The 13,038-nt window shown below is 44.3% G+C and overlaps 1 protein-coding gene across 1 annotated transcript; it reads left to right on the top strand.

Annotated features, from left to right (window-relative positions):
* The first annotated feature begins 11,216 nt into the window (after positions 1 to 11,216).
* On the top strand, positions 11,217 to 12,053 carry LOC121859888 (DNA-directed RNA polymerase II subunit RPB1-like). The gene has a single exon (XM_042356844.1). The coding sequence runs from the start codon at positions 11,217 to 11,219 to the stop codon at positions 12,051 to 12,053; it is 837 nt and encodes a 278-aa protein (XP_042212778.1).
* The last annotated feature ends 985 nt before the right edge of the window (positions 12,054 to 13,038 follow it).

Below are 13,038 nucleotides of genomic sequence, written 5' to 3'. Positions count from 1 at the left end.
CATTACTTCTCTCTCACGTCAACAGTCACTCTCCTGGGCTGTGTTTACCTTCATCAGCTCCGTTGTCCGTCAGCAGCGTTTAACTCGTCGACTAAATGACTCGAGTGTTTGTGTTGTGGTCGATGGTTCAGTTCTCCCGCCAAAAGTGATGTTTATGGGAGAGAGAAACACTCTTAAAGACTTTGAAGGTCACGATTTTTAATGAAGAAATTTGCTGAAGTGTTTACTAAGAGAAAAAAACAACAACATAAATTTGTACTTTTAAAGGTATTTCCTGCTGGTGAAACTCAATTGACCTAATTTTAAAGATGAAGTTTTAAGAAAGAGGTTAGGTTAGGATAGGTTAGGTTGGGTTGGTATAAGTTAGGTTAGGTTGAGTTGGTATAAGTTAGGTTAGGTTAGGGGAGTATTAGTTAGGTTAGTATGGGTTAGATTAAGGTAAATTAAGGTAGGTTAGGTTAGGGGAGTATACTGTAGGTTAGGTTAGTAGGGGTTAGATTAGGGTAAATTAAGGTAGGTTAGGTTAGGTTAGGTTAGGGGAGTATACTGTAGGTTTGGTTAGTAGGGGTTAGATTAGGGTAAATTAGGGTAGGTTAGGTTTGGTTAGTATACTGTAGGATCGGTTAGTAGGGGTTAGATTAGGGTAAATTAAGGTAGGTTAGGTTAGGTTAGGTTAGGGGAGTATACTGTAGGATAGGTTAGTAGGGGTTAGATTAGGGTAAATTAAGGTAGGTTAGGTTAGGGGAGTATACTGTAGGATAGGTTAGTAGGGGTTAGATTAGGGTAAATTAAGGTAGGTTAGGTTAGGTTAGGGGAATATACTGTAGGTTAGGTTAGTAGGGGTTAGATTAGGGTAAATTAAGGTAGGTTAGGTTAGGTTAGGGGAGTATAAGTTAGGTTAGTATGGGTTAGATTAGGGTAAATTAAGGTAGGTTAGGTGAGGGTAGATTAAACAGGATTTTTACCCTACCATCTTTAATAAACTGCTGATTAGTCTCGGCGAGGAAGGGGATTGGCTCTCATGACCATTATCAACCCGGGGCTCTGATTGGCTGGCTAGGTAAACACCGTAATGATTAGTTCTCCTGCCCACGAAGCCTAGTCTCAAACCCTGATTGGTTAAGAAATTGACCTTGGTATAAATATATATAAGAGGGTTCAGGGGTCAGTTAAGGGGGACGTGGGGTCAGTTAACGGGGACGTGGGGTTCAGTTAAAGGGGGTGTGGGGTCAAGTTGAGAGGGACGTGAGATCAGTTAAGGGGACGTGGGGTCAAGTTAAGGGGGACGTGGGGTCAAGTCAGGGGTCAGCCATAAGTTAATGACTTTAACTTCGTGGGTGCCAGTAGAGGGTGCAGTGCAAGGGCCATGATAAAATATCAGAGGGGAGAGTGCCAGCCTGCCCCTCCTGCAGGCACGGGGAGAGGAGAGAGGTTGTGAGGAAGGGGAGAGGTTGTGAGAAGGGGAGAGGTTGTGAGAAAGGGGAGAGGTTGTGAGGAAGGGGAGAGGTTGTGAGAAGGAGAGCTGTGAGAAAGGGAAAGGTGGAGAAGGCGGGGAGGCTGGGGAGGAAGGGAGGCTGTGGAGAAGGGGAGAGGTTGCAGAAGGAGAGGCTGGGGAGAAGGGGAGAGGCTGTGAGGAGGGGAGAGGCTGTGAGAAGGGAAGAGGCTGTGGAGAAAGGGGAAGGAAGAAGGGGAGAGGCTGGGAGGAGGGGAGAGGCTGGGAGGAGGGGGAGAGGCTGTGAGGAGGGGAGAGGCTGGGTGGGAGAAGGGGAGAGGCTGTGAGGAGGGGAGAGGCTGTGAGGAAGGGGAGAGGCTGTGAGAAAGGAGGAGAGAAGGGAAGAGGCTGTGAGAAAGGGGATAGGCTGTGAGGCAGGAGAGGCTGTGAGAAGGGGAGAGGCTGTGAGAAGGGGAGAGGCTGTGATAAGAAAGAGGTTGTGAGGAGGGAGAGGCTGGGAGAAGGGGGAGAGGCTGGGAGAAAGGGGAGAGGCTGTGAGAAAGGGGAGAGGCTGTGGAGGAGGGAGAGGCTGTGAGGAGGGAGAGGCTATGAGAGGGAAAGGCTGTGGGAGAAAAGGGAGAGGCTGGGGAGAAAGGGAGAGGCCGGAGAAAGGGAGAGGCTGTGGTAAGGGAGAGGCTGGGGAGAAGGGGAGAGGCTGGAGGAGGAGAGGCTGTGAGAAGGAGAGAGGTTGGGTGAGAAAAGGAGAGGCTGTGAGAAAGGAGGCTAGAGGAGGGGAGGCGAGGAGGGAGAGATTGTGAGAAGGAGAGGCTAGAAAGGAGAGGCTGTGAGGGAGGGGAGAGGCTGGGGAGAAAGGAGAGGCTGTGAGAAGGGGAGAGGCTGTGGAGAAAGGGGAGAGGCTGTGAGAAAGGGAGAGGAAGAAAGGGAGAGGGCGAGAAAGGAGAGGCTGTGAGAAAGGAGAGGCTGTGAGAAGGAGAGGCTGTGAGAAAGGGAGAGGTTGAGAAGGGAGAGAAGGGAGGAAGGGGAGAGGTTGTGAGGAAGGGGAGAGGTTGTGAGAAGAGGAGGGGTCATGCGAGAAAGGAATGTCAGTAGAGAGGAGAGAGGAGAGAAACAAAGGAGATGGAAGAAGAAGAAGAAGAGAGGGGAAGAGAAAAAGTGAAATAAAAAGATGGAAGGGAAGGAGAAATAAATGGAGGAAAGGGAGAGGAAAGAAAGGAAGGGACGTATGAGAGAAGAAGATAGGGGAAGCAAAGAAGGAAGGAAAGGATACAGCAAAAAGATAATGAAAGTTTGGGAAGTTTAAATCTCTTGAACTTGTGGGGAAGAGAGACAGACAGACAGACAGACAAACAGAGAGACAGACAGACAGACAGACAGATGACCATGAAGCCTCCACCCCAGAACCTAACGTAACCTAACCTAGCCTAACCTAACCTAGCCTAACCTAACCTAACCTCACGTAACCTAACCTAGCCTAACGTAACGTAACCTAACCTAACCTAACCTAGCCTAACCTCACGTAACCTAACCTAACCTCACGTAACCTAACCTAGCCTAACGTAACGTAACGTAACCTAACCTAACCTCAGGTAACCTAACCTAGCCTAACGTAACGTAACGTAACCTAACCTAACCTAACGTAAGGTAACCTAACCTAACCTGAAGGAGGCTGTTGGAACTCTGGCTGTGAGATGAAGCTTTGTACTGGTGGATCAACTTTGTTTTGATTTTTATTTGCTTATCTATTGGTGTTTTTGTTGCTGTTGGTGGTGGAGGTATTTATTATTATTATTATTATTATTATTATTATTATTATTATTATTATTATTATTATTATTATTTTTATCATTGTTATTATCATCATCATCATCATTGTTTTTTTTTATTATTTCCTTTGAGTTTATATTATGAATGATAGTAATGGATGACTGATGCGAACCGTACAGTAACTTTTGGTGCAAAGTGTCGTGAGTTTAAGTGTGGGTGTGGGTGTGTGGGGGGGGTGTGTGTGGGTGTGTGTGGGTGTGTGTGTGGGGGTGTGTGGTGTGTGGGTGGGTGTAAAGATGGGGTGGTGGTGGGTGTGGGGTGTAAATAACAGTAAATGTATTGAAGCTTTTTTCCAAACTTGAATCTTTTTGAAACTTTACTCAAGCTTTAAAGAATTTATTTTGTGTTTTTAAAAGGACTCTGGTTCACACAGTCAGGACTCACACGACCTGAGTTTATCCTCCGTGTTGTTGTATGCTCAAGCGCCAGTTTTTGTATTCATAATAATAGTCCACACTCAAGTGACACTCAACCCACGGGGAGATATTCGTTTCTCTCCTGCTCAGTGCTTAAGTGAGAGCCTTTGTTATTCGAACTTGAGGGTATTGTTAGTGCTCAAGTGGGAGTCCATGTTATCATTGTTCAGGGCAGTACTTAATAGCTGGGTTTTGATGTACTTAAGTCCCAGCTTAGGGATGCTGTTAATCAAGTGAAGGCTCAGGCGACTGCTTTCAAAAGTCAAACTTTGGTAAATACTCAAGTGATAGTCTGTTACTCAAGTGATAGTCTGTTACTCAAGTGATAGTCTGTTACTCAAGTGAACTCTTGATGAATGTGTGATAATTTTTTGAAGGTCTCACTCAAGTGTACACTCAGAGGTCAAGTGTAAGCTTAGTAGCTTGTGTTGAAGTAAATACACACCTGTCGCATTATCCACCCCACACACCTGTCGCATTATCCACCCCACACACCTGTCGCATTATCCACCCCACACACCTGTCGCATTATCCACCCCACACACCTGTCGCATTATCCACCCCACACCTGTATTATCCACCCCACACCTGTCGCATTATCACCCACTGTCCATTATTCACCCCACACCTATCGCATTATTCACCCCACACACCTATCGCATTATCCACACACCTGTCGCATTATCCACACCTGTCATTATCCACCCCACACACCTGTCGCATTATCCACCCCTACACACTTCTCATTATCACCCTGCACACACCTGTCTCATTATCACCCTGCACACCTGTCTCATTATCCACCCCACACCTGCCGTCTTATCCATCCTGCACCTGTCTCATTATCCACCTGCACACCTGTCTTATCCCCCCTGCACCTGTCTCATTATCCACCCTGCACACCTGTCTCATTATCCAACCCCTCTCCACCTGTCGCATTATCTCTCCACACACACCTGTCGCCTATCCTCCCCACACACCTGTCTCGTTATCCTACTCCCACACTTCTCTATCTCCCACCTGTCTCATTATCTTACTCCCACACACCTGTCTCATTATCCTACCCCACACCTGTCTCGTTATCCTACTCCACACCTGTCATTACCTCCCACCTGTCTCGTTATCCCACTCCCACACACCTCCTCCCCACACCTGGAATTGGACCCCCCTCACCCACTACAACACCCCCTCACCGTCCCTACAACCCTCCGTCCCTACAACATACCTCACCCCTCACAACCCACCCACAACTGCCACCACCTCACAGATCCCCCCACCACAACACAACCCCCCCCACCCCGCCACCACAACACAACATCACTCACCCCTCACAACCCACCACAACTGCCAACCACCTCACCCACAACCCCCCCCACCACCCTCTCCCCTCCCCCCAACACCACAATACCACTTACCTCCCACAATAACAAAGGTGTCTGGAACAACAAGCTAATTGGGCAATATTTATAACCCTCTATCTACTAATGATGCCTAAATGTTTATTTTTAACCCCATTATACCTGTAAAAGAGAGGCTTTGGGCGGGTCTGTTGTTGGTTAGGTTGGGTTTGGATTGGGATAAGGTTGGGTTTGGTTGGATGATTGGTTTGGTTTTAGTTAGGTTTGGTTAGGTTTGGTTTGGTTGAGTTTGGTTGAGTTGGGTTTTAGTTGAGTTTTGGTTGGTTTGGTTGGATGAGTTGAGTTTGGTTGGGTTGGTTGGTTTGGTTAGGTGGGTTGAGTTAGGTTTGGTTGGGTTGGGTTCGGTTTGGTTAGGTTAGGTTAGGTTAGGTTAGGTTTGGTTGGGTTAGGTTTGGGTTGGGTTAGGTTTGGTTAGGTTAGGTTAGGGTTCGGTTTGGTTTGGTTGGGTTAGGTTGGGTTTGGTTAGGTTAGGTTAGGTTTGGTTTGGTTGGGTTTCGTTAGGTTGGGTTCGTTTGGTTTGGTTGGTTTGGTTGGATTTGGTTAGGTTAGGTTAGGTTTGGTTGTGGGTTTGGTTGGGTTTGGTTGAGTTCGGTTTGGTTTTGGTTGGGTTTGGTTAGGGTTTGGTTAGGTTGGGTTGGTAGGTTTGAGTTAGGTTTGGTTGGGTTTGTTTAGGTTTCGTTGGTTTCGTTGGTTAGGTTCGGTTTGGTTTGGTTGGGTTGAGTTAGGTTGGTTTGGTTGGGTTGGGTTTGGTTTGGGTTAGTTCGGTTTGGTTTGGGTTTGGTTGGAGGTTTGGTTGGTTAGGTTGGGTTAGGTTGGGTTAGGTTTGGTTTGGGTTTGGTTAGGTTGGGTTAGGTTCGGTTTGGTTTGGTTGGGTTCGGTTTGGTTTGGTTAGGTTAGGTTCGGTTTGGTTTGGTAGGGTTTAGGTTCGGTTAGGTTAGGTTGGTTAGGTTAGGTTAGGTTTGGTTAGGTTGGGTTGGGTTGGGTTTTGTTGGGTTTGGTTGGGTTTGATTGGTTCGGTTTGGTTTGGTTGGGTTGGGTTTGGTTGGGTTAGGTTAGGTTGGGTTGGGTTTGGTTGAGTTAGGTTCGGTTTGGTTTGGTTGGTTAGGTTGAGTTAGGTTAGGTTCGGTTTGGTTTGGTTGGGTTAGGTTAGGTTGGTTGGGTTTGGTTGGGTTGGGTTTGGTTGGGTTTGGGTTTGGTTGGGTTGGGTTGGGTTTGGTTGGGTTGGGTTTGGGTTGGGTTTGGTTGGGTTCGGTTTGGTTTGGTTGGGTTTGGTTAGGTTAGGTTTGGTTAGGTTTGGTTAGGTTGGGTTTGGTTGGGTTTGGATTTCGTTGGGTTTCGTTAGGTTTAGGTTCGGTTTGGTTTGGTTGAGTTGAGTTGGGTATGGTTTTGGTTGGTTAGGTTTTGGTTTGGTTGGGTTGAGTTTCGGTTTGGTTTGGTTGGGTTGGGTTTGGTTGGGTTTGGTTTGAAGTTGAGTTAGGTTTGGGTTTGGTTGGGTTTGGTTAGGTTTGGTTGGGTTGGGTTGGTTAGTTGAGTTCGGTTTGGTTTGGTTGGGTTTGGTTAGGTTAGGTTCGGTTTGGTTTGGTTGGGTTAGGTTCGGTTGGGATAGGTTTGGTTGGGTTGGGTTGGGTTTGGTTGAGTTGGATTAGGTTGGGTTTTTGTTGGGTTTGGTTGGGTTTGGTTGGGTTCAGTTAGGTTAGGTTGGGTTTGGTTGGGTTGGTTTGGTTGGGTTTGGTTGAGGTTCGGTTTGGTTTGATTGGGGTTTGGTTGGTTGGGTTTGGTTGGGTTTGGTTGAGTTGGGTTTGGTTGGGTTTGGTTGAGTTGGGTTTGGTTGGGTTTGTTTGGGTTTCGTTGGGTTTCGTTGGGTTGGTTGGTTTGGTTTGATTTGAGTTGGATTGAGTTGGGTTTGGTTGGGTTGGGTTTGGTTTGGTTGGGTTGGTTCGGTTTGGTTTGGTTGGGTTGGTTTGGTTGGGTTTGGTTAGGTTGGTTGGGATTGGATTGGGTTTGGTTGGGTTTGGTTGGGGTTCTTGGGTTTGGTTTGGTTTGGTTCGGTTTGGTTTGGTTGGGTTTGGTTGGGTTGGGTTCGGTTTGGTTTGGTTGGGTTAGGTTCGGTTGGGTTGGGTTTGGTTGAGTTGAGTTGGGTTTGGTTAGGATTGGAGTTGGGTTGGGTTTTGTTGGGTTTGGTTGGGTTTGGTTGGGTTCGGTTTGGTTTGGTTGAGGTTGGGTTTGGTTAGGTTGGGTTTGGTTAGGTTGGGTTTGGTTGGGTTAGGTTCGGTTTTGGTTTGGTTAGGTTGGGTTGGGTTGAGTTGGGTTCGGTTTGGTTTGGTTGAGTTGGGTTTGGTTAGGTTGGGTTAGGTTAGGTTGGTTTGGTTGGGTTGGGTTTGGTTGGGTTTGGTTGGGTTTGGTTGGATTGGGTTAGGTTCGGTTTTGGTTTGGTTGGGTTTGGTTAGGTTAGGTTTGGTTGGGTTTGGTTAGACTGTTTTCATGGTTGGTCGTGTCTGCTTCCTGTGTAATGTGGGCTGGTGTGGGAGCTGGTGTGTGGGTGTGTGTGGTGTGTGGGTGTGTGTGTGTGGTTGTGTGTGGGGAGCTGGTGGGTGTGTGGGGCTGGTGTGTGGGGCTGTGTGGGGCTGTTGTGTGGGGCTGGTGTGTGGGGCTGGTGTGTGGGGAGCTGGTGTGTGGGAGCTGGTGTGTGGGGAGCTGGTGTGTGGGGCTGGTGTGTGGGGCTGGTGTGGGGGCTGGTGTGTGGGACTTGGTGTGGGGAGCTGGTGTGTGGGAGCTGGTGTGTGGGGTGTGTGTTGATTATGAAGTCTTGTTTTATCGGATTGTGCTTGTTTTTGTTGTTGTTGTTCTAGTTCTTATTGTTTTGATTATTTTGTTGTTGTTTTCTTTCTTCTCTTGATTGTTTTTCTCATTCTCATTATTTGTAGCGTTTTTCACTCTCTCCTGTTTCTTTATAATTCTCCTCTTTCTCTCTCTCTCTCTCTCTCTCAAGGACAAATTCCCACTCTCTGAAGGTCACTTGGCTGTATTGATATAATAAAATACGCATCATTACACACCACACCTGTCCAGTGCAACATCTGTCCAACGCTACACCTGTCCAACGCTACACCTCTTCAATGCTACACTTCCAACATTACAGCTGTCCAATATTACACCTATCCAACACTACACCTGTCCAACATTACATCTGTCCAATGCTACACTTGTCCAATGCCACACTTGACCAATGCCACACCTGTCCAATGCCACACCTGTTCAACGCTATACCTGTCCAATATTACACGTATCCAACGCTACGCCTGTTGAACGCTACACCTGTCCAACGCTACACCTGTCCAATGCCACACCTGTCCAATGCCACACATGTCCAATGCCACACCTGTTCATTGCTACATCTGTCCAATGCCACACCTGTTCAACGCCACACCTGTGTATATAACCAGTAAAGGTACGGTAACATTGGTAAAATATTGTTGCTTTTACACTCAAGGAGAGACTGTGTGTGTGTGTGTGTGTGTGTGTGTGTGTGTGTGTGTGTTAAGTTGTGCTGGGAGTCCTTACTTCAGCTACTACACAAAGATTGGCTGACTTCAGTGGTTGTCGACATTGTAGAAAGTTCCATGGAGACATTTTACATTTTCTTATCTCAAATTACCAGGAGGAAACGACTGGTGGATATAATCTTTTTATAATCATCATCATTCAATGTCGTGGTTATATCAACGTAATGCTTATAATTGTGTTTATACCTGCACTGTCTTGGGTAAATGATTAATCAGTATGTGTCTTATTTACCTTGTATGACGATTATACTGAACGATAATAATTATGCCACTGGTAAAATTTATATCTCGTTTTATAACAGTTCAAACATAGAATACGGAAAGATAGATGCCGCACAGAAAACGTAAGAGAGACTAAGCTATTTTAGTTACTTCATGATATTGGCAGGAACACTCACTCACTCGCTCTCTCCCACTCCATCTTACTCTCTCCCACTCCTCTTACTCTCTCCTCCCACTCCTCTTACTCTCTCCCACTCCTCTTACTCTCCCACTTCTCTACTCTCTCCCACTCCTCTTACTCTCCCCACTCCTCTTACTCTCTCCCACCCCTCTCACTCTCTCCCCACTCCCTCTTACTCTCCCACTCCCTCTACCCTCCCCACCCCCTCACTCCCTCTCGTAATGTAAATTTGATCACTGTTAAGAGAGTTTCGACAATGCCATCATGATATCAGTTAGGAAATTTGACAAGCGAATTGATTACTGTTGGCTGCCATCACACTCGTCACCAGTTTGTTGTGGCTTGGGAGGAATATTATTTATTTTGTTATTATTATTATTATTATTATTATTATTATTATTATTATTATTATTATTATTATTATTATTATTATCTTGTGTAGCAATGGAGGAGAGGGAGGAGGTAAGGGGGGACTTATTGTAGTAAACTAATATAAGAAAGTTGTTGATTTATTATTTTTGAGAATATTGCTTTATCAGATGGTGTGGTTATCGTTCTATTTTTGTGTGGGTTAGGTGTGGTGGAGAGGTGGGTAGGTGTGGTGCAGAGAGGGGGGGTGTGTGTGCGTGTGTGTTTTCAATATCAGTTTTATTCCAACTCTTCTATCCTAATATTAACCAAAGTATTTATTCTCATCGGGCGTTAAGTAAACAAACAAACAGAAAAAAAAAACAAGAGATATGATACTAGTATTTCCGTAACAAAACAAATTAACAAAACTGGTTGAAATAACACCAATAAACTGAAATGGCTGGATGTTGACAGGATTGGAAGTTGTTTGAGTCGAGTTTATCAAAGAGGTTAGTTCAACATGATACAACATGATAGTTATCGCTGAGTAAATAGACTAAAAATCATTTAAATATTATGTAACAGGTTTAATGTTATTTTTAGATAGTCGAATGTGTTTGTTTTTTAGTATCAGCTAATGTTTACTGTCACACATCTATTTTAAGGTTTTAAGGGATTATAGGACGATGCCTTAATGTAAAACAGTATTATTTACAAACGTAATTATTCGGGGATGTGCCTATAATTTAAGACAGTTTTATATACATTTACCACAAGGTTATTTTTAAAAGGTTGGGGAGCGTAACAACAAATCGAGAAACGGAAATCCTTGCAGAAGTTACTCCTAAGCGTAGTCTAATATAACGGATTTTACCCATTATAAATTTCTGTTTTTAGTTGAATAGAATGGATTTGTTCTTTTTCCATAGTGATTAATAATGAGAAGAAAGTAAGCAAAATAGTTTCATTAGTATTTATTCCATGACTACATTTGAAAATAGACAAGAGCGGTTATGATAATTTTAAAACGTATCCAAACTTACAGTGAATTAAATGACGATTCTCCTCCCTCTTCGATTTTTTTGATCTTTATTTCATTGTTTATTTCTTCGATCGTATATCCCCCGCCCTCCCGTATTTCTGGTGTTTACATAAAACCACTCCATAAAAAAAAAACTTACTGAAAGAAAAAAATGCATAACTAGACTATTGTAGGCTATACAGGGACACTAGGCTATTGACTATTGTAGAAAAAACCCACGTAATTACACTACAATTAAAACAAAGTAACAAAGTACGTAGCAAAATAAAAGCCGATAGCGTTTGAAAATAAGCTTCCATGAACACACAAGACGTAGTAAAATTATGCACAATATAATTTTATTATTTTGGTGAGACTAATTATTCAAAATCAAAGTATTTATAGATGTAAAGACTTCATAAATTGAACTATGAATTTTGAAAACCCTGTAGTCTCAAACATGATAGTAATTAACATGATGCTTTTGATCTGAACTTACAGGGAAAAAATATTATCACATTATTCAACTCATGAAATAATATAACACATTCAAATTTTTATTAATTTTTAGTTTTGTCTCAGAAAAAGTTGATATGTGATACGATTAAATATGTACCATGAAAGACTGGAACACAACCTACAACACCTATGGACCTCAGAACACAACCCAACACCTATGACCTCAGAACACAACCTACAACACCTCTGGACCTCAGAACACAACCTACAAATATCTATGGACCTAGAACACAACCTACAACACCTATATGACCTCAGAACACAACCTACAACACCTATGGACCTCAGAACACAACCTACAACACCTATGGACCTCAGAACACAACCACAAACAATGCATGGACCCTGAAACACAACCTACAACACCTATGTATCTCAGAACACAACCTACAACACCTATGGACCTCAGAACACAACCTACAACACCTATGGACCTCAGAACACAACCTACAACACCTATGGATCTCAGAACACAACCTACAACACCTATAGACCTCAGAACACAGCCTACAACACCTATGGACCTCAGAACACACCTACAACACCTATGGACCTCAGAACACAACCTACAACACCTATGGACCCTAGAACACAACCTACAACACCTATGGACCTCAGAACACAACCCAACACCTATGGACCTCAGAACACAACCTACAACACCTATGGACCCTCAGAACACAACCTACAACACCTATAGACCTCAGAACACAACCTACAACACCTATGGACCCCAGAACACAACCTACAACACCTATGGATCTCAGAACACAACCTACAACACCTATGGACCTCAGGAACACAAACCTACAACACCTATGTATCTCAGAACACAACCTACAACAACACCTATGGACCTCAGAACACAACCTACAACACCTATGGGACCTGGAACACAACCTACAACACCTATGGACCTCAGAACACAACCTACAACACCTATGGACCTCAGAACACAACCTACAACACCTATGTATCTCAGAACACAACCTACAACACCTATGGACCTCGAACACAACCTCAACACCTATGGACCTCGAACACAACCTACAACACCTGGACCTCGAACACAACTTAAAATTTAAAGATTTCTGAAGTGAAAGTTTGTATCTGAATGTTTTAAAATGTTTAATAAAACCCTGAGCAATAAGAGTGATGTTTGTGTTTGTTGTAAGTGTGTTTGGTTCTGAGGCAAGATACCGCATGACCAATACCGTTACAAGTTGCTCCTCTCAACTCACTCCTCCACAAGTTGTGCTCAAAACTACAAACTCTTGACATAATCATAACTGAATTCGTAAAAAAAAAAAAATAGCTTACTTCCATTTATACGGACACTAATCCATGGGGTGTAGTCCGTTATATGGAGGGTTCTTTTATATCTAATGGACTTTATATAATGGACCGTTGTGTCCCATATTGATGATGATAATAATAATAATGAATAATAATTTAAATAGTTACAATAATATAATAATAATAATAATAATAATAATAATAATAATTTAGTGATGGGTTGTTACTGTAGACCATAGCTATATCTCAGAAACAGTCCAGACCTGACCCGACAGGGAGGTCAAATGTAAGTACCTCTGCACACTCAAGGAGCCACAAATCAACCAGCATCCCTTCCGTGTCACACGGCCCCAACAAATATGTAAGAAGCCACCTGCCGACTCTCTCCCAATATACACAATAACCTACATCGCAGAAGAAGTTCAAACCTGACCTCACATTAGCGAGGTCAAATGTAAAGAGACCCCTCGCAGCCCAGGTCAAGGGGACAAATCATCACACGGCCCCACCAACTATGTTAACACCAACCCAGTCAGCAGAAGAGGCCACCTGCCTACAACAACTTTAGTTTCAGAAAAAGTCCAGACCTGACCCTACATTAGCGAGGTCAAATGTAAGGAGACCTTCGCCGCCCCCTTCCCTGATCAGCTCAACCTGACGGCTCCTCAATATAGGACGTTGTAGCTCTCCCTCAGGGGAGTCAAAGAGACAGAGTCGGGGAGAGACAGACACACAGAGGATCAGGAGGAGGAGGTCCACCACAGCCCAGTCCCG

The sequence above is a fragment of the Homarus americanus genome, unplaced genomic scaffold (assembly GCF_018991925.1).
Source record: "Homarus americanus isolate GMGI-L3 unplaced genomic scaffold, GMGI_Hamer_2.0 scaffold8858, whole genome shotgun sequence".
NCBI classification, from domain to species: Eukaryota; Metazoa; Arthropoda; class Malacostraca; order Decapoda; family Nephropidae; genus Homarus; species Homarus americanus.
Note: the sequence above shows the minus strand (reverse complement) of the source record. Positions and strands in the feature narration are given on the sequence as shown.

Excerpts from the sequence above, each read along its gene's own strand:
- LOC121859888 (XM_042356844.1), top strand. The coding sequence starts at position 11,217 with ATGACCTCAGAACACAACCTACAACACCTATGGACCTCAGAACACAAC.